The following is a 22,130-nucleotide window of genomic DNA, read 5'->3' as shown; positions in this document are numbered from 1 at the left end:
GCATGGAGGGGTCAGAATCCTCTTTTTTACCCAAGCACTACAGAGTGTCACTCTGAGAAAGCTTAAAGGCTAAGAAACTTCGTCCACTAACTCCCAAGAACCCTAATTATAATAATAAATACAAAAAGAAAGATGCAAGAATTCTTTGGAATACAAATAAAAAGAAAAATATAAGCAAAACAAAAAAATAAATAAAAAGACTAGCTCTTCTTTTTATCCTTAATTCCTTCTCCTCTCCTTCCCATTAATTTCCCTTTCTCTGTGTTTTATTCCCTTGTTTTTGATTCCCCACCTTCATTTATTTCCAAAAAAACCCTTGAAAAAAAACTTTCTAAAAGAGAAAAAGATCATATATAGCACAAATTTAAATCATGGTTTTCTCATCTGTTCCACAATATCTTGATCACCAGAATTGGCATCATCAGGTAATGATCTTTTTAAGAATTCTCTTTAGCTAGCTTTGGCTATAATTACTTCTACTTCATCATCCAATCAAAGATAAAAAGGAGAGAAAAAAAGCTTTATGTGAAAAAGATGATATATACTCATTCCTATTCTTATACAAACCTCTTGTAGTTGAATATACCATGATCTTTTAAGCTCATCTCCTTTCTTTGTTTTATAAAATTTTATTTCATGTTTTGAGTTGTTTTTTCAGCTTCAACAATCAAACCATCATGGAAGTGGAGGTGTCAGTGGTGGTATTGGTGAAAACCCTAGTTTTCCACCCCCGCCGCCTCCTTCTCAGCCTGGCGATGGAGGTGGGGGTGGAGGCGGAGGGGGTGGAGAAGGATCAATTAGACCTGGATCTATGGTAGATCGAGCTAGGTTAGCCAAGCTACCATTACCAGAGCCAGGTCTAAATTGTCCACGTTGTGATTCAACCAACACGAAATTCTGTTACTTCAACAACTATAGCCTCACACAGCCTCGACACTTTTGCAAGACGTGTAGACGATACTGGACTAGAGGAGGTGCTCTAAGAAATGTTCCGGTTGGAGGAGGTTGTAGAAGAAACAAAAGAAGTAGCAAAAGTAGAAGCTCAAAATCTCCAAGCCGTTCGGGCCCTAAATCACTAAGTGTAAGTCCTCCAAGAAGTAACTCAGAAAATATGACAAGTTCACAACTCTCACATCCACCTTCACTTCACTTGCCTTTCATGAATTCTCTTAACCAATATGGAGGTGTTGGGGGTAACCTTAGCTCAAGTACTATTTCCGGTTTTCAATCTCAAAGTGAATTGGGAAACTTTCAAATAGGAAATGGTAGCTCAAGTGCTAACAATTTCAACAATATTCTATCAATTGGAGGAGGTGAGAATTGGAGACTACCTTTCTTGCCTGGATTTGAAGTGCCAAACAATACTAACAATCTATTTAACTATCAAAATGGAAGTGTCACTGGAGCACAACCCTCTCCTATGGTTGGTGAAGACATGACATTAAAGAACAATAATCCTGGAACTGATAACACCCAGATCGATCCCCCAGTGAAGGTGGAAGACAATCGAGCCTTGAATTTATCAAGACAATTTTTGGGTATGTTGGGAAATAACAATCAACAAGCATGGGCTGGAAATACATGGTCAGAATTTCCTGGTGTTAGCACTAATTCTACCCCCACTACACACTTCTTATAATCTTCGGATTAGGGGGAATTCGATTGTTTTATGATATTGGCTGAAGGATTTTCAAACCCTAGCTAATTAATTCCTAGCTTGAATGAATGTATAATTGTCGATTAATTAAGATTCCAAGTCTCAACGCTTTGATCGCTGAAGAACTGCAGGAGAATCTACATGGTAGGTATAAATTATATATGTTTTAAGTGTAATGTGATGATATTATATATGTTGGTTAATTATTTCTATTAATGTGTGTAAGAGTTAATTTCCTTGTACTTAGAAAATATGTGTTTCACCAGTTGCAAGTGTGTAAGTGTGTGCAATTATCTTGAGTAATTAAGCTATCTATCTATTACTGATTTTTCCATATATGACATTTCTCACTTAATTTGTTACGTTATCTTATTCAGCTTCGAAATTAAGTATCCTTCTAGCTACATTATTGTTTTGAGCATTTATAAAGATGATACCGTAATTTGTGCCTATAAGTTCAGCTTATGTATACATGCTTAGAACTGATGCATTTCAACTTATTACAAAACAATGTGTTTGATATTCCTGAATTTAGTTAATTGGTATGTTTATGCAGCCACATTTCTAGACTGAGAGTTTTTCTTTTTGATTGTATTATGTTTATGGAAGATTCTTTAAGGAAACCAACAAAATCTTTCAAGACATTTGTTGGTAATTAAGGGACTGTCTTAATTACTGTTCTCTAGACAACGTAGAAGAAAGAAGTATAATTAGCTGCTCACTAATTATACATATGTATGTATATGTGTTTGTGTAGGCATGTATATGTATTTATGTGTATATATAGTGATTGATTTCACGATAGTAAGTGTGAACAAATGATAAATTAACTTGTTGATGAGTGTCGTCAAGACGACTAATTATAGGTTGGTGATTGATCAATGTAGCAAGGGTTGTAGATATAACTACTCTTTGAAGAGCACCACCTTTTTTTTTCTTTTTTCCTGTTTTGCCAAAAAAAAAAAGAGATGCAAATGTTTAACCTTAATCAATCTCTATATATGTTTATAAGAGAGAAAGAGAGGTTAATGATGAGTAATAATGAAATTAAAACAACACACATGGTAAAATCTTTGCATCCTTGAGTGCCTTAATTTTCATCTCATCCTCCGTGTGTTGAAAAAGTAAAAAAAAAAAGGTATAGTTTGATAGCAAATCTTCCACATTCATAATTACAAAATTAAAGTGATGGGTAATCTTTCATAATAGATGCGAAAAATGAAAGAGTGATTTTTGCAGTCTAAAAAGAAAGGAATCTGGCAAACTTAGATTTTTGCTTTATTGAAAGGATCAACAGGCCACACTACACACCCCCTCCCCCAATAAAGTGTACGTTATATACTCATCAAGCAACAACCATCTACAAACCCTTATATAACCAGTTGAGAAACAAACAAACCAACTGACTTGGCTTAACTTCATTGGCCAACTCACTTTGAATATTTGTCTTAATTATGTGTACATTACAAAAATGGTAAATATAGAAAGATCCATATTCGGTTTATCCGTGGAAATAGAGCATTTGGTTCTGATATATGCAACCTAGCTAGCTAGCTAATTGATATTTTCATGACCATTTTCGATCTAATTTTTTTTTATAAACATCCCGAAATGACCCAACACATGCAGTTCAAACTAATTCCTTAAACTTCAACACATTAGCATAACCCATTGTCGTCTTTTACCAGTTTTAGGTCTCAATATCTCGACAGTATATGAGGCATGTTAAGATATAGACATATCTTACCTCTACCTAGATAGAGAAGCTATTTTAAGATTCTACCTATATGACAGAAAATGACCTCCAACCTTTTATATGGGATGAGGATCGAACTTTTGACCTCTCTGTCTTTAGAAACAAGATGTTTACAACTAATCTAAATCATGCTGCTTAAAACACATTAACATGACTAAGCCAATTGGTCTAAGTGTACTTAATAAAAACCAAAAATTTGTCCCTATATATATTGTGTAGAGAGAGAGGGGAAAGTATATATATATATATATATATATATATGAAAGGAAGGAAAAGGTGGCTGGCTGTATGGCTAGTTGGGTGTGGCTCGGAAAACCATGTAGTGGTTTGGTTTGTTTGATTTTGATCCAAGTGAGTATGGTTAAGTTTAGCATGTTTTTAAGTACACTTAGATCATGTAAGAATCTCTCGACTACCGTGAAAGTATGATCCTTTGAGTTGTATATATATTGCTCTCTTGCTTTTGTTTATTAGCGACAAAGATTCAGATTAGCCTTATCATTTCCCTTCTTTATACTACACATTCTACTTAAAGCCTAATAATATAATGTACATACTTTTTTATGTTGTCCTGCGGCCTTTATAATCAACTACTCTATATCAGTAAAAGACATCAAATAATATCAATATAGTTTGATTTAGTCGATCTTATTAGATGTAATTAGTAGCCACATAATGGCACCTCAGAAATGAAGTAAGCCTTAGTTAAGAAGGTAATTAGTGGGTATGTTTCTAAATTTATCCCCTCGATGAGATATATATAATTATTGATCAGGATGTAGAATTTTATCATAAAGTATGTTTTGCATCTTTAACATATACGAGTAGCAAAATAATACATTTTGTATACGTATTGTTGGCTTTTAGCTAGCATCTTGCTAGTCGGTCTTTATTTTAGTTATTGAATTAAATTTCTGCATTTTAAAAAAATCATTATATATATCAAGACAGGGAGCATGTTGCCAACGGTTTAATTTACGACTCAAAGCATAATTCATGTGTTTAGCTATTTGCAAACACATAGCAGTAAGAGAAACGCTATTCAGCTTTAGGCTCAAGAAAATTCAAGATTTATATATGTCTATGATCGAGGAGGGTCCCGATAAATACGTTTAACATGACAACGAGTTTCTAATATATTCATATTAATTACTAGTCTACATTTCAAGTGTATTCTCACAATCTTGATTTAATTTTTCTTGTTCTTTTCATGGACAGTTTCAACATATATATATGTCATTTAGTAACAATTTTGAAAAGTTTCATGGAAAGTCATCAAAATGCCATATAAAAATACTAAAATCGTGACTAACATCTAAAACAACATTGTACGTACACATGAAAAACGTAGATAGATACAGTAGTGTAGGTCGTAATGGTTTTTATCCGCTTCAATTCACTTTATGACAATTAACTCTTACGGACACTTTTTTAGAAAAAGATCACTAAACTCATAACATTTTATATATAGACGATATTGTGTCACTAAAGGTAAACTTATATGTTTTGCCACAATCTTTAAAAAGTAGGAATAAAATCATTATATCCAAAACAACATTTTCCTTCTAATGGTATTGTTGTATATTAAACATCTAAACTTTAGTCATGGTATTGCACATGGAGTTGTTATGGTAATTAATGAAGTTAAAAATGCTTATGTACATTGATAATTTGGTGATAGCTACAATTAGTACATTATTATACATTCACCAAAAATATGTTAATTGTTGGCTATGGTTCAATGACACACTAAAAGCGTCATGATCAAGTTATAATGTCGACACTTTTATCAACAGTGTAGGTAAAATATACGTATTAGATTCTACCTTTTAGGAACATTTTCTTTAAAGACATGTGTCACAAAAAAATAAAAAAAACTGTAGTTAAAAAGGATATAAATCCTTTAAATTTGTTTTCAACTTCATAGGTGAAGTTGAAAACATCTTGACCTATTGATTAAAATCAAAGATGAAGATTCAAATATGGTTTTAGAATCTTGACTTTTAATTTTAATTCAATGTCAGATGCCAATTTTACCTATGAAGTTGGGTTTTAACTTTAAAAGATCTCAATATAGTTTGAAAATCTATTTTCACTAGCACATACAGTTCGTACAATGTTTTCCACAAAATACTGACGAATTTTAGTGAAACTATCTAGAAATTTTACTAAATGGAAATTTTTTTTTAACAGTCAGTCGGTATTCGACATCAGGGGACACCTCACCGTATAATGGTGAAGCTCTGTATGTACTTTAAACTACGAGATGTAGACCATAAGACGTTAAAGGTGATTCAAAGGAAAAAACCTCAAGACATGTCACTCTAGAGAGTCGAACCCATGACCTGAGGTAAAACCAAGGATGACTCCAGCCAGTTGATCTAGCTTTCATTGTCTAATGGAAACGTTCTTGAAGTGATATATTGAATAGAATCAACAAATGCATAATTTTGTAAATTTTATACCGTAAATATGGATCGTAAGTCAAAGGCATTAAAATAGTTTTAGTTATAATCAACACTTTAAAACTCAGTTTTTAGTTGAACTGATTTAGTGATTGTAAACGGTACCAATCAAACCGGTCATATGGACCGGGTTGACTTTAAAGATAAACTTGCACAATTTCTTTCCAAAACATCACAATTAAACTTGCACACTTAGATATGATGCAACTAAATACGTTTTAAATGGTTTTTTTAATGTCTTATAAAAGTAAGAGACAGTATCCTAGATACAGTGTGTATTTTTTTAGTTCTAAAAGCACATATATATGTTTTGATATTGAACCTAAATTCATATAATGTGTGGAGTGTGTTGTTGATCGGTTGGTCATGACCTGTCCTAATCCAAAATCTAATGTATTTTTAGTAACATTCTTAAGTGAAACTAGTTGTCTAGGAGTATTCACAAGGAATTTATTTTTTACTTTATCGATCATGTAAATATGTAGTGATTAGTCACATATATGCAGAGCAATTGACATTTTAATATCCAGATTTGAAGATTTAAAAACAAGACGAATAATATCCTTCTATTAAAACCAAGGATAGATACAAGTTTACACAAACAACACAGTCAGTCATCTTTGCCATCTCTTTCTTGTTTGTAGTAAAATAAATATTGATCCTCATAACTTAAAAGATTTAAATTAAAAACAATATGGAAACAAAGGGGGTGGGGGATGGTGATCTTCCACCTTTCCCCCTTTTTCTACATTTCAATGGAAGAAAAAAACAACATTGAACTTAAAAGTACAACAATGTACCAAACCTTTACCTCAACAAAATTAAAAAAAAAAAAACCAACTATGAGTTGTTTGATTCGGTTTCACCATGATGTAACTTTTGTTGCTCTGTAAATCTCGTTATCTTTTCCAGCAACTGTGCCGCCTTTCTTTTCCCCCTATCTGTACCATTATGTAGCAAATCCATTAGTACCCCCATCACTCCCAGCTCCTGAGCTTCCACTAGATACTTGTGATCTCCTGAACAAAGATGCACTAAAACTGCAGCTGCATTTTCTTTGTTCCTTGGAGAACCAGACCCAATGAAATCAACCAAAACCCGTACTGCGTCTGCTTTACCTATAGCTACTTTTCCTTCAGGATGGCTTGAGAGGATGGCTAAGATGGCTAAAGCTTCATCTTTCATCACACCTTGTGGCTCGGTCAGAAGCTCCATTAATGTAGTAATTACACCCGCCCTCACTGCGCGGCCTTTATTGCCTTGATATATACACAAGTTAAATAAGGCAGTAGCAGCATCTTTCTTTCCTCTTTGGGTGCCTTCAATTAAAAGCAGTACAAGAGGCGGGATTGCTCCTAGAGAGCCAATAGTCACCTTATTTTCATCGATTACTGAAAGGCTAAAAAGGGTGGCGGCCGCGTTCTCCCGTGCTTCCATGCTACCTTTTCTTAGCACTTGAACAATCCCAGGAACTGCTCCAGAAGATACTATGCTTCCTTTATTATCCTCACATATGGAAAGGTTAAGAAGAGCGGTCACTGCGTGTTCTTGAGTGCGGGAATCTGGTGCAATTAAAAGGTGGGTCAGGAGCGGAATGGCACCGGCTTCGGCTATGGCTACACGGTTATCAGCGTTACGTTTTGCAAGGAGACGGATTTCACCAGCAGCTGTACGTTGGTCATCAGGACTGACTGACCTTAGCTTGGTGAGTAGCACATTTATAATGGACCTTTCTGCTGGGGTGCATGCGGAAGATGACCGACTTGCTCGTTTTGGTGGGTCTATTCCGTTGGTCTCACACCATTGGGCTATTAGACTGCGTAGCACATAGTTTGGTATGAGAGCGGTGCTCGTTAGGTTTTGTTGTGTCTTGGGACATGTCCGGTGTCCTTGTTCCAACCATTTCTCTATACATGTTCGCTCGTATGTCTACAAAAATAGTAAGATATTTAAGAAAGTAGAAACGGATAATTTAGAAGGATCTGCGTTATATTAATGTCAAATGTGTGAGTCATATTGGTACCCAATTATGCATTACCCAATTAGATCATCCCATATTGCCATGTAGCCCTTCACTCTAACAATCCAACCAATTATGGTGCCCAAAAATGGCAGGCAACATGGAAGGATCCAATTCGAGCACAAGCATCACCTCACATATGGACATACATACAAGTTGATTTGGGTTTTAAGATAAAAGAAATGATGGTAAATTACCTGCCCCGTTGAGACAATAACGGGATCCTTCATCAACTCAAGTGATATAGGACAGCGAAAATCATCGGGTATAACTGTATTCTTGTGGTTTTTCAATGAAGTTCTTTGATCATTTGTATTCGATGGAGCAGAAGTTTCTCCAGGTGGTAAATCCACATTTGGATTCTCGGTTTGTACAAAATCTTTGATTCGTTTTAGCAGCATTGACATCTTTTCTATAGTCTCCCCGGGATCTCCATCACTGGCAGTCACCATTTCATGCAAAGTTATCGATTCGTCAGTAAGGTCATTAATTCCGGTTAGTTGCAATTTCTCAATTAATCTTTTTAAGACTTCCGGATCAGCTACCACTTCAGTACCCTTGTTGTAAAGGGATGAAAGATCTTCACTCAGTTCAATGTCTGGTGCATCAGTTCTTCCTTTGGCTCTTTTAAATTGAGCAATCACAAGAGCGGCCTGATATTAAACAATAAAAAAAACATTCATTTGTGCGTCTCAATTCACTAATAGTGCATCAGCATGTGGTTGGTACTTCTTTAAGACAAGTCAAATACCCAACACTCTAACACATCACATATCACACCCTTGTTTTGACTTTTGATAAGGATATAGAGGTATTAAATTTTCACCTGTTCTTTAACTTCGTCTGATATGTCAAGTTTCTCCAAAGAAATGCCCTCTAAATCTTTTTCCAAACGAGCTGTAACTTCCTGGTATTTTTTCATGATCTCTTCCTTCTCCAGGGCCTGCCCCACAGGGATACTTTGTAAGTAAATTAATCTTTTCATATAATTATACAAATACTCATACGCAATTAGTAATAAGAATTTACAAGCAACTATAACGAAAAAAAAAATAAACATCATTTCTCGAATCTAAAAATGAAAGTTTTGTGGCTGTAGTTGGATCTCACATTTATACATTTTTATGAATATGAATTGTCCTTAGATTTCTGATCCTTGATGATAAGCTTATGGAAGAAATTGATTTATTTACTTTCCATAATAGCTTTATTGACCTACATCTACCATCTTGCCAATGAGAGGGAACCTAATTATAAAATTTATAACCTAATATGGCTTTTATATTCCTTTTTAGATTAACTATCTAAAAAATCAATAATGTCCAATGACTTTACAAATGGAAAATCATAAAGCTAAAGGATCAGTGAAGTGGATAACCATACGATATCATATATTCATATGCAGCGGAAGTAAGAAATTCTAGAGCTAATACTACCTGCTCTAATTCCACATCAGACATTCTAGAGCTAATACTACCTGCTCTAATTCCACATCTCAACATACATGCAAGAGAGTAAACCCATACATGTAGACCATGTGAACGAGCTCGCTATCTGGCTCATTATACAACTCAGTAAACCCGAGTTAAGTCTGGTCAGTTCCTGCAACAGTCAGGGACAAGGCCAAGTCTCGGTTGGAAAGAGGTTGTCAGCTTGCCAAACCTGTATGAGCTTGCCTGGATTGTACACTTGCTGTAGGTTATAATAGATTCTAGCGGAAATTCTAACATGATCAAAGAGAGTTTGATAATAACCTTACTTAAAAGGCACATATCCAATAACAAAGAATCAGCCTAATACAAACCTGTAGTATATGGTATATATTACCGGAGCTAAAGATTGAGTTTTTTAAAAACCTATACACCAAGAAAAAGCTCAAGCTCCACCTAAGCACTTCCGTTCAATGGAGGCTGTCCGGCTAATCAAGCAAGATAATACTGCTGACTCAAAGAATAATCTCAGCCCATTCAACCTCCTCACAACCTCTAAAGGATGACTGGATATGGATGGCCATTAAGTCCACAATTCGTACGTCAGGGGCCCCTACATTTGCTGGAACAATCTGCTGCCAGGAGAAGTGATGGGAAGTTCTGGATGATTCTGAAAAATGGTCTTCCCTTCCGGTCCAGCTTTTGCATAATTGTGATGTGGAGTGCGCTGATCTGTCATGTCTGATCTGCCATTCTCACGGTGAAGATCTTATGTCCCAATTGTCATTCTTGCGGTGAAGATCTCAACGATGTGCTTTTCCAATATCAGTGCACCCATCAGCTACGGGTTCAGGTCCCTAAGTGGTGGGAATCCCCTGGCCCACGCCACTTTCTTTTGAGGAGCTTGCTACAACGTATAGGCATCTCAAGGCATGACACATCGGATTCGTTGGCCGACAACTTCCACGGTTGACTTATACAAATAACAAATAGGTGCACGTGCTCTTGTTCATAATGGTAGATGTAGCAAAGTAAGTCTAATTTGGATTGTGGATCCAAATTAGACATGTATAAAAGTTATGTATTCATATTTTGTAATTCACTAATTCTAGCTTCTCGTGAGCTCCTTTTAACTTATAACGTTGTCATTTTTGTTGCACACAAAAACAGAAATGAAAATAAAATCAAAAAAACCCATGTAATGTGTTTATAAACTGAGCAAGATCCAGCTTGGCTCTGCAACAACAGTTTTCATTAGTAGGAATATAAAATTATCTTTAATGTTCTAGTATTACTGATTTATGTTATATGACTTGCCTCATGAAAATAAAACGTATCAACTACTTCACATGATCATAGCACAAGCATGCAATTATACACACATGTATGCATGCGTATAACGACACGTGCACAACATCTTATGCCAAACACTATATTTAAGGATTTCCATCTTGACACCCAGGATTTGCCTAAGAACCCTTTTCCTGCCTTAACAATTCTCATAAGCTATTGGCTATTCTTGATTCTGTCATTTGCTGAATTATTGCACTTTAAAAACTCCAACCTTGACTTTGGCAACCTAACTTGTCTTCAATATATCCACGGTCTAAGGGGTTTATGCTACAAATTAGGTAATTCTACACTCATGAAAAAGTTTATCATGTCTTTCAAGAAGGTACAATTAATTAGAAAAAATGTGGCGTATAAGAAATTATCTGGCAAACCTGATGGCCAAAAGACTTGGAGAATACCATTTTTGGCCTATCTGACTATCTCATAAAGTTCAGTGTGTGAACTCTATATAAGGTCAAAAAATTGTTCTGCATATGGTTTACACACAAGTCTCAAGTAATGACAAAAAAGATGATACAAACTCACATCACAAGCAGGCAAAATCTAACGATTAAACTCAAAGTAATCAATAACTACTTCTTGATCAACAAAAGTTCATCTGGCAGTATCACTTACTTATGCTATATGAGTTACAAATTACTGAATTAGCATTTAAAAAAAATTAGTTCAGAGTGAATGTAATTGGTTTACTCTAAGATCACGGTATCAAGGAGAATATCAATATTTAACATGATCATACCCTACGCATATAGGCAATATATATACTTGAGGACACATATAACGACACGCCAACATTTGATCATTAAATGCGCAAAATTTAAGTGTCAAAAACTAAATATAACACCCAGCTTGGCATAAAAGAGTTTATTGGAAAACTTAACAATCCAAGTTGAGTTGATAAGCCTATCTCCTGAAGTTCCATGTACGTTCCAACAACAAAAACTCTAAATAAGGAGAGTAAATTGTTTCATATAAGATCAACATATTAAAGTTTCTACAAACTTATTAATAAGACTTCACTCTGGTATTAAACTCAACCCCTGGTGTACTCACAAATATGTGCTGTTTGAACAACCAATAACTATTTCCAACCAACAGGGTAAAATAACATAACCGTAGAAAACTCTAATAACCAAAACCTCCCGTCAACATAAGATTTGCAGAAAAACCTGATTGTATTTATTGTAATGTACTCATACATAACAACCAATTTCATCCCATATTCGTTTGATCTTCCGTTACATTTGAATCGCAGTGATTCAACACAGGTAGTCTTCTGAGGTCAATATCACTAAAGAGGGGTGGAGCTAGTAGGGGGACTGGGGGGTGCTTAGCCCCCGCCAACCATTCATGTTTTCCATTGCAAGGCTAGCTCATAGCCAACTAATACAAAGGTCTTTTTGAAGTAAGTCACTCCCAATCTATAAATGTTTGATTTCTAGCCATGAAAGTTCAAGTAAAATCTTTATATTTGGTCCATAAAGGTAAACAATGGTAATAAAAGTCTATTTTACTAAAATTTTATTAAATAGTTATGTCTTTCACATTATATTGTATACAACGATCGGGAAAGAAATACGGTTGAGCCCCCCTCAACGTGAAATCCTGGCTCCGCCTTTGTGTAAACCGAAGGCAAAAGCATCAACTACTACTATACTACTTAGAAACTAGGATACTCGATCAACCATCGCTCAGTCAATTACATCCTTATGTATCTCAACCATTCCATCACTATTATATACATACACCAAATCCTCCATAAAACTAACAAATTAATCAAAATTCAAACACATAAATTTACTTAAAACTACCAAAATCTCAACTAGATCTCTTTCTACTATCACATATATATCAAATTAACTCAACTTCCAAACCCTAGGTCAGCTCAATTATTATTATCATCATAATCAGTAACTATCAATAGATATAACTTAATATATATATATATGAAAAATGATATATAGATATATATATATATACCAGATAGATTTTGCTAGCTTCACTACCCAATTTGAGGAGCTGTTTAGCAGATTCAAAGCTTTGCAATAACAAAAGCAAGGACTGATACAAATCATGATCATCATTATCATTAATCACATCTTTAACATCACGAATCTCCTCAAATAACGGACTTAACAGCTTTAACCGTCTAGCTAGGTTAAAAAACGGTTTCCTAACCGTATTCCGGTAATCTGTTATACCGGAAATCTCATTAACAACATCAATTAGTTTTATTATTACTCCGATTTTTCCTGATTCCGTCATAACAAAAATTCTGTTAGAGATCTGTAACGGGATTTGAGAGGATAGAATGACAGTGACAGTCACCGGTGACGGAAATGTATATATATGCTGGTGAGGTGAGGTTGTCACGAGTAGTAACAGTGTAAGGATTTTAGTGTGGGTGTGTGAGAGAGAGAAAGAGAGAGAGGGTGGCGCGGGTTGTGTGATGAGGTGAGGTTAACTGTGGTTGAGTTAAGAGAAGATGCAGATGATGATGATGATGAAGATGATGAGGTTATTGACTTTTTAGTTAATAGGAGTATTAGCTGGATGCTAAAAATAATTTTTCAAATGACTTTGAGATTAATAGGCGATGGAGTTAAATAGGTTTTTTTTTGGTGTGGTGCAGCAGCGGATCCAGAAAAACAAAATGCAGGAGGCATAAAAGCTAAGGCTGCATTCTTGACTTTTGTTTTTAAGGAAAAAATAAAGGAAAAGATAAGTAATTTCACCTTTTTGTATTATTGAATTTTTCTAACAAAAGAAAAGAAAGTGTAGGGAAGGAAAACTTAGGGTTTTTTCATTCCAAAACTTTCTGGCCAGATTTGGAGGGAAAAGAAAGTGCCGGTGGTGGAAAGCGGGTTTCAGGTGGTGGTTGCGTGGAAAGGGTGGTTGCAGGTGGAAGGGATGGTTGCAGGTGGTGATTGCATGGTGGACGTGGTTGCAGGTGGTGGAAAGGGTGGTTGTAGGTGGTTGCGTGGAAGGGATGGTTGCAGGTGGTGGGGGTGGTTGCTGGTTCTGGTTATTGGTTGAAGGTGGTGGTTGAAGGTATGATTTTTTTTTCTTTTACTTTCCTTTCAAACTCAAGAATGGGTTTTATAAATGTATTCTTCTATCCTTTCTTCTCCTATCCAATCTTCTCTTTTCTTTTCTTTTAATAAAAACTCGAGAATGAAGCGTAAAGGTCATATATGAAAGAGCTATGCATAAAAAATTTTATAAATCTTAATAAATCTGTTTGTTTTTACCGTTAATAGGTGGTATAGAAAAATTCTCGGTGGTATGAGATAATGAAAACGTGGAGTTACCCATTGATATAGCTCCCGAAGTTGTATATCAAAGTATCCGGGATGCTATAAGGGGTTTCTCAAGAATGATACAGGTTTTTCAAATATGGTTGTCTGTGCATATGGTTCTGTCTCATTAATAAGAGACAGAAAATAATAGCTTGAAGTATCAAGGATCATGATAGTTGATTCAACTACCGATGAAGTTGTCGCTGACATATTAATTATGGATGCAATCTACACATATAGCAGGCAATTCATGTCTGCAATTGTGATCCTTATTTCTGTATCATGTCTAAAATTCTCTTACCGATTTTGGTCACAGAGTTATTTTAATAGTTCCTATGAATAAAGAGTTGTATGCTAGTGATAGAATTATTTGGGGTTGGAGGGACCCGTTGATAGGCCGTACTACGTTAAAAAGAACATCAGGGTGCTTGGTAATCACTTCAAGGTTCTAGATGACCAAGAGAAGACAAATGAAGTGGGAAAAACCCAAAGAGGAAGAGACCAGCTTTTGATGAAGATAAAAAGCAACTTGTCCAGGAAAGTCTTCGGGTTCTAACCTCTAGCATATTGACCATTTGGATGTTAATGTTAGGGTTCGAACCACTAATCAATAACATATCGTTCTAAAAAAAGTATTGTATATTGTTTTAAGTAGGTTAATTTGCACAACTTTTATAAAAGCGTATTTTAAATCAATAATAATGGGAAAATCGGTTACGGAGTATAATAAAATTGTATTGAAAATAATTATAATTATTGTACAGTTCTTATTTGAATAGCCAGAGTGCTAAGGTCAAAGAATGTGTGAGCAATATTGTACAATTTTTATATAGTATTTAAATAGCCAAATATATATGAGAACCCATATTTATTGAACATCATAAAATTCGGAAAAAGAATAGAATTGGAGTCATCCTAAAGTACACTAACGATTTACTCTTAGCGGTTTCATGCAACAATCACATGTAAAAGTAATAATTGCAATAAAATGTGATGTCGATAGTGTGGATCATACTAATCATGCAGCTTTTAGAGGGATAAAGATTCTCTAAAGTTAGAGTAACTTTATATGTAAAGTTAATGGAATCTTAACCATTAGATTAAAATTAATGGTTAAGATTCAAAAATGACTTTTTAATCTTAACTATTGATTTTAATCCAATTGTTGAAATTCCTCAATTTTACCTATAAAGTTCATTTGACTTTAGAGGATCTTAATCATTTTTAGACTCATGATTCTTACATGCCTGTTATGCCAATATTATGAAATTTTTTCTATATATACGAGTGGGTACATTGTTGAAATATCAAAACATTCATGCAAATTTTGAATTTTGATATATTATCATATAATTGAAGGGAGGTGATATTGATATACACAATTAAACTATGATTTACATCACTAGAAAGCTGGGATATTCTGACGAATAACATTTAGCTAGATATAACCTTGAATTGCGTCGGAATCAGAAATATATTTTTCCAACAGATTTCAGACGGATAACATTTAATATAGTTAGATATAATCTTTAAAATGTGTAGGAATTCAATATAATTTTCTATACAGAACTCCGACAGATAATATTTGAATAGGTATAATATTGTTTGTTAGAGTTCCGTCGGAGTTGAATATGATTTTCGGACAGATTCCGACAAACCGAGATAATAAACATATAAAATTAAAGCAAATAAAATCTGACTAATATCTAAAATATCTATGAGAAATCTGTCAGAAATCCGTCACTAACCCGTTGGAAACATACACAATTACTTGGATTTTAAAATAAAGCTTTTTCCGTCGGTATGCTGTAGGAAATTTCTGACGAATTTTTGCTGTCGGAATTTGGCACTTTCGTAGTAGTGTTAAAGTTCACTTAATACTTTTTTTTTTAACGATTAGTCGAAATATGAATTCAGACAAAACTTCACCGTATAATGGTGAATTCTTACACCTACCCAAAACAATAAAGTGTTGATAATGGGTCATTATAAGTATTCGGATGGAAAAACCTCAAGACTTGCTATCTCTAATAATTGAACTCTAAAATCTTGAGTAAAACCGGAATTACCTATGGCCATCATTGACCCATGTTAAATTGAACTCATATTGTTAAAGAAATATCAATATTATCAGATATGTATTAGATGGGTGCCCGCGCAAGCGCGCAATGAAGTGGCGGTGCGTGTGGCGGCGATGTTGGTGACGGATGGCGGCACCGATGTAATTGTTATTGTAAAAGTAATTGATATAAATGATGGTAATATAATTAACTTAAAGGTTAGATAACTTTTATACTTAATTTTGGGATTCTACAAAATAAAATAAAACTTAATTTTGAATTCTTTAATTGATAAAAATAAATACTTAATATTGTATTTAGTGATTATATATGATAATTCTTACGAAATTTGTTGTTATTTTAAACAAATTAAATACATAAAGTAGCAAACATGTTATCTTTGTTATACCAATCAATTAAGTAAACCTCATTAATTAACCACTTGGTTTTGGATTAAATGGTCACCTGGAACCTTTTATTGGGAACAAATAAAAAAATCTTGGCTTGGAGACCTGAAATCGAATCTTGATTCCCCGTGGTTTCAGGCACATCTTGAACATGTGGTCATATGTGTTATCAATCATGTTGTGCTAGAATGTGCGGGTTCCAGCTTCCAGCGTACTGTCACCTTAGATGTCACTATTGAGGTTTGAACCATTAACATTTAACACTTGTTGTTCTAAAAAAGAAAAGGTAAACCTCATTAACAGTATGATAGATAAACTTAGCAGTGAGCTTTTATATCTTAAATGTATAAATTATCCGTGAATTTAACACAGACATAAAACTAAGGGGTATGAGGTGGTGTAGGTGGCGACATCCCTCCAAGATAACACTAAGCCGCCTGCTACACCACCCCCACTAGGCGTTTTGGCATAAATTTATGGTCAGACGTCTTGTGTATTCCGCCACCTACATATCCTTTCTTTTTCTCTCTATCTCCTACTTTATTCGAGTTCCAAGGTAAATTGTCTTAGCATCTTGAAATTCCACATGATACAAGTCCCTCTCCCTCATTTCTCCCCATTCCCTTCCGTCTAAATCTAGTTAATACATTATTTTATGGTGTAGGAAATTACGTATATATTTGGCATTTGAAGATTTAAAATATATTACTATAATTATCAGTACATATGTTAATAATCGATTACCGAAGTTGTTTAAAACTTTCGTTAGCCAAACTCATTACATTTTTAAGTGCTCAATATTTGTTATGGGATCAATAAAAAGTAAAAACACAATTATATATATATATATATATATATTGTTGGTAGAACATAGAGAAAAAAATAAGTTTCTTTTTAATCTTGACCATCTAAATTAATAAGCAAATGAATCCTAGCCCTTAAAAACTAAATGTCAAACTTAACTAATATAAACAATGTATTACTCGTAATTAATATTAAATGAAATGAAATACTCTACTTTGACTAATATACTATTGCCAGTGATTTTAAACTTGGCAAATACAACCCATCGTATCAAATTTATATTTAGAGGCAAGCTATATATTACCCACAAATTTTCAAACCGGGTTAAATATAAAATCATCGAAGCTCAATCTGTTTTGGGATGGGGTCATATGGCTAGATAATTTTCACATGCACAGATTTTATTTTTGAAATTATATACATAATGTTAGTAAAGCTTGGATAGAAAATTCAATGAAATTTTGATTGTAGCCATTTATTCAAAATGATAAACAAAATAAATCATAACATTTGAAACTAAAGTCAAACTTACCTAAAATAGACATTGTATAAACATCGAAATTGAAATATTTGAACACAATTGCAGAAGTTTTACAACTTGACTGATGGTGTATTTTAGATTTTGAATCAAATGTTATAACATATTTATACCATTAATATAAGTCCACTAATATAAGTATTTTTTGCATTAATCAGTACGAAGAAAGCTACTATGTCACATATTAATTTAGTTATCAGATACTTAGTTTGTTTCAAAAAAATTTGTTATATAAAAAATCTACTTGAAAATTCTAGCCAAAACCTATCAACCCAACAAAAATCGGGTTGGCAATGAGTTGGTGGGTTGATTTCAAGACACATGGTACATGGGTAGGTTGGCGTGTTAAATGGGTTAATGGGTTGATCTCGGTTCATATGAGTTGGTTTGGTTGACGGGTTCATTTGAAGTCAAATGAGTTGTGAGTTTTCGGATCAAATGATTTGATGAAGCGACCTATTAACGTATATATTATATAACTTTAAATAAATCCGGTTGGCGGGTTGACCTATTAACCCAAATGGTCAACCCGACCTCGGGGAAAAAATCAAGTTAGCGGGTTACCGGGTCAAGATTTCACTCAGTTTCAAGTCAACTTTCGAGCAAAGTAGATTATTGACAATCTTAATATATATTAAACCGACTCTATATATCTAATATCAACATATGTAAAAAATTTAGGACTTTATTTTAACATTATGCTCGATTTTATAATAAACTTATGTTTTTGATAAAGGCTTTTAAGTTACTTGGTTACTCGGTCACCGACCGGGTATTAATCTAGTTATAGATTTGGATAGAGATCTTTTAAAATTGATTCAACTTTATAGATAAAGTTGAAACAATTTGAACCATTAGATTAAAATTAATAAGTGTGATTAAATATTCAAGTTTGAATCTTAATTATTGATTTTAATCCAATAGTTACTTTACCTATAAAGTTGAAACAACTTTAGAGGATTTTTATCCGGTACACTTAGACTATTCGGAGTGAGGGGATAAATACCCTTCGCCGCCCCTTCGCCGCCAGCTTGCCGCCTGCTACACCGCCCTCGGGGGCGACAAATGCCAAAAACAATTCCTCCCGCTCAATATTCATCGCCCTCCCCCTCACACTTTTCAAAAAAAATTTAGCCGTTAACGGCTCTTTTGACCAATTTTTTTTTTTTTAAAATCTTCATATATAAATATACATACTCCTCCTAAATTTTATAAACAAAAACCCTCTCTTCCTATATTTCTCTCTATATATTATACACACTTCTTGATATTTTCTACTCCAAATTCAAATGACACGAGTTTGGACCCGGTTCGAAGAAATAAGTTTGGCACGAGCTTGGGTCGAGGTGGCAGACGACCTGTTGTGCAACAATTATCAGAAGGAACGTACGTTCTGGTCGGAAGTTACCCAGCTTTTCCTCGCTTATGAAAACCAACCATCCACATATCGAGATTCAGATGCGGTGGCCGCTAAATGGCACTGCATGCGCACAAACATTGCCGTATTCGATATGATGTTCATCCGTGTGAACCGTGGTCGTGACGATGAACACGATGCAATGGTTGCAAGGACTTTGGCCGAGTACAATGCGGTATCTCGAAACGATTTTCATCACATGGAGGAGTGGGAATTGGTATGAAGCAATCCGAATTTTAGAAACATTTAATCATTTAGTTGTGTTGTGTGTATTCTATGTTTTATTGTGTGATGTTTGGAATAATTTTTAGTTGTGTTGTTTGTTTTTTATTTGAAATAAAGTGTGTGATGTGTTTTTTATATTTTAGTATATGTTTTTTATAAATAAAACTTAAAAAAAATTATTAATAAAATAAGTGGAGGCCACCTTTTAAAGGAAGCCTCACTCCAAAACGCCACATGTCGAATGTCGACCCTATGTAGGACCCCAACCCCCGCCCCACCCCACCCAAATAAAATGTTAAACAAGAACAAATGGATCTCTATTTATATCACCGATTGTAGAGGGTTAGGCCCCATAACATGTGAGCGGGGCCCAAAATGACTTGGACAATAGTTGTATACTTGCATGTGAAATATAACATATATAATTGAGTCAAAACAGCTTCTAAAATTGAATTCAAAGGAAAAAGTAAAACAATTCATTAAAATGTTGAATTGTTGATATCTCAACGTTGATCCCTTTACATATCTCGACTTAAGTATATACTTCTTGGAGGAAATATCTGAATGAATTTTAGCGACCCTTTAAGATGGTTGCCGCCTCTTTTTTCTTTTTTTGTTCATTAAACATTTCTACATATATGAATCAGCATTTAGGTTTGTTTTATGTGTTGAACAAAAATTTAGTAAAAGAAAATTATTGAAAATCAATGTTTTAACTGACAAAATAATATATTTGTGATTATTTTTTTTCAGTCAAGTCATATCTCGATTAAGTTCAAAACAAACTTACTTTTATTACCTACTGTATTAAGTCAATTACTCATTAATTTAATTATATTTAAAACAAACCCCAGAATAATGATTATATATGCAAAATGATGTATGGTGAAACTTGTCGGTTATCACAGAACTGCGAAGTGTGCAGATTGAATTTGTGAAAACTAGACAATTGATCGAATATATATTTACTATATTTGAATATTTGGATTTATGATTCACTTGGCATTAAATATATTTTCATATAGTTTTTTTTTTTTAAAGGTGTGGATTAATCATTGCAGCGAAGGCTTTAGCTAAGTTAGTTTTACATACCTTCTCACCCTCCAATACCCGGTAAGAGGAAAAACCTCCTAACTAGCCGCCCAAAGGCACGACACTAATTAGAGATAAAACCCTGCCCTTTCAAGGTTTGATCCTAAGACCTCCCCTATCACAAAAAGATTGTTGCCTTATGTCCAACCACTGCAATCCAAGTGGAAGGACTATTTTCCTATAGTTAACGACCATTGCTTTCATGTGTACTTCAAAAAGGTTTAGCTATTATGATTCAAAAGTGTTAATTAAAGACATAACCTTTTATCTGAAACCATAATTTATTTGTTATCTTCTACATTATCGGACATATCACTTTTTTTTTTATAGAACGGCTTGTTAGTTGATAATGGGTTCTAACCCTAACAGTAACATCTAAGCTGGCAATGTGTTAAATGTTGGAACCAAAAAGCACCTCTAGAAAATAAGGGTGCGATAATACGCTCATACACCTCCGAAGAGGTAAATGCCCGAAACCAAGGGAAACAGAGAAATGTTGGCTTCTTGAACAATATGTGACATATATATATATATATATATATATATATATAGTTTGGCTTACAATAAAGGTGTCATATGATTGATGTTCTCCAATGACTTTGTTTACATTTTCCAAATATCCCAAATGTTATTCAATTAATTAATTAAGATTTAGCTAATCATGACATTACCACACAAGTTTACAAGCTAAATTATAACATATCATGTACGTACATTTGAACATTCTATAATGTTAATTACTCATTTTGACTGAAGCAAGTTTCATTTTCGAATTATTTATGAATGGGTCATTTTAGGTTAGGCTAGGCAGCTTCATTTCGATCTGGAGTCATCATACATAACCTTCATGTCATCATAATTTGTTTAGAATTCGTATGAAAAAAATTAAATTGTTGTAGACTTGTAGTTTCCCCATCTCATTGGTTCTGCCTGATTCTTTGTTGTTTTGTTTTTGTAAAATTATTATTATTATTTTTTAACTCTTGTTGATTACTTTAATCTTCTTTTACTTCTTATAATGCTTAAAATATCTTGCAAGTTGCTGCATACAATTACGATTGTGACAAGCTTAGTTAAGGCTATTGAAAATGTCTTATATTGAGTTTGACCCGACTTGGCGACTCTAATTCTAATTGAAATTTTTTTTGAAACGAGCGTTTTTCAAGTCTGTTTTGTCAAACAAGTTTTTGCAAAAAAAAAAATTTTGGAACCAGGTAACCTGGTACTGAGAGTACAGGTTTCAATTTTTTGCCCCAAACCCGGTATTTGCAAAACCGGGTTCAAATAAAGGACTTTGACACCGGTACTAGCAAGATCGGTCTCGAACGACGTATACTACTTTTCAGAAGAACAGTAAACATGCAGCCTCATTCAGCGTTGAATGACTTGATGTGACTAGTGCCTGCAAACCCGGTATTGGGAAAACCGGGTTCGAATGTCGCGACAAAAATAGCAGCCAGCCATGCATTCAATATATTCTCAGTTTATAATGTGTATATATACATGCATATTTTTTAGAGCATCTCACGCAAACTATATATTTTCATAAGCAATAAGCAATTTCTCACTCATTTATCATCAACTATACCAGTGTTTTCAAAATCGAA

General features: G+C 34.1%; 2 protein-coding genes across 2 annotated transcripts; one reads left to right on the top strand and one right to left on the bottom strand.

Moving 5' to 3' along the window:
- Window positions 1-257: 257 nt before the first annotated feature.
- LOC122607833 (dof zinc finger protein DOF2.4-like) lies at window positions 258-1,993 on the top strand. The gene is made up of 2 exons (XM_043780888.1): window positions 258-425; window positions 659-1,993. The coding sequence occupies exons 1-2, from the start codon at window positions 372-374 to the stop codon at window positions 1,637-1,639; spliced, it is 1,035 nt and encodes a 344-aa protein (XP_043636823.1). The 5' UTR covers window positions 258-371; the 3' UTR covers window positions 1,640-1,993.
- A 4,540-nt stretch (window positions 1,994-6,533) lies between these two features.
- Window positions 6,534-13,219, bottom strand: LOC122606841 (U-box domain-containing protein 13-like). Its single transcript, XM_043779718.1, has 4 exons — window positions 12,662-13,219; window positions 8,725-8,841; window positions 8,096-8,551; window positions 6,534-7,807 (listed from the first exon to the last, which is right to left on the bottom strand). The coding sequence occupies exons 1-4, from the start codon at window positions 12,944-12,946 to the stop codon at window positions 6,719-6,721; spliced, it is 1,947 nt and encodes a 648-aa protein (XP_043635653.1). The 5' UTR covers window positions 12,947-13,219; the 3' UTR covers window positions 6,534-6,718.
- Between the last annotated feature and the right edge of the window lie 8,911 nt (window positions 13,220-22,130).

The sequence above is a fragment of the Erigeron canadensis genome, chromosome 7, assembly GCF_010389155.1.
Source record: "Erigeron canadensis isolate Cc75 chromosome 7, C_canadensis_v1, whole genome shotgun sequence".
NCBI classification, from domain to species: Eukaryota; Viridiplantae; Streptophyta; class Magnoliopsida; order Asterales; family Asteraceae; genus Erigeron; species Erigeron canadensis.
This window is presented reverse-complemented; position numbering and strand designations above follow the sequence as displayed.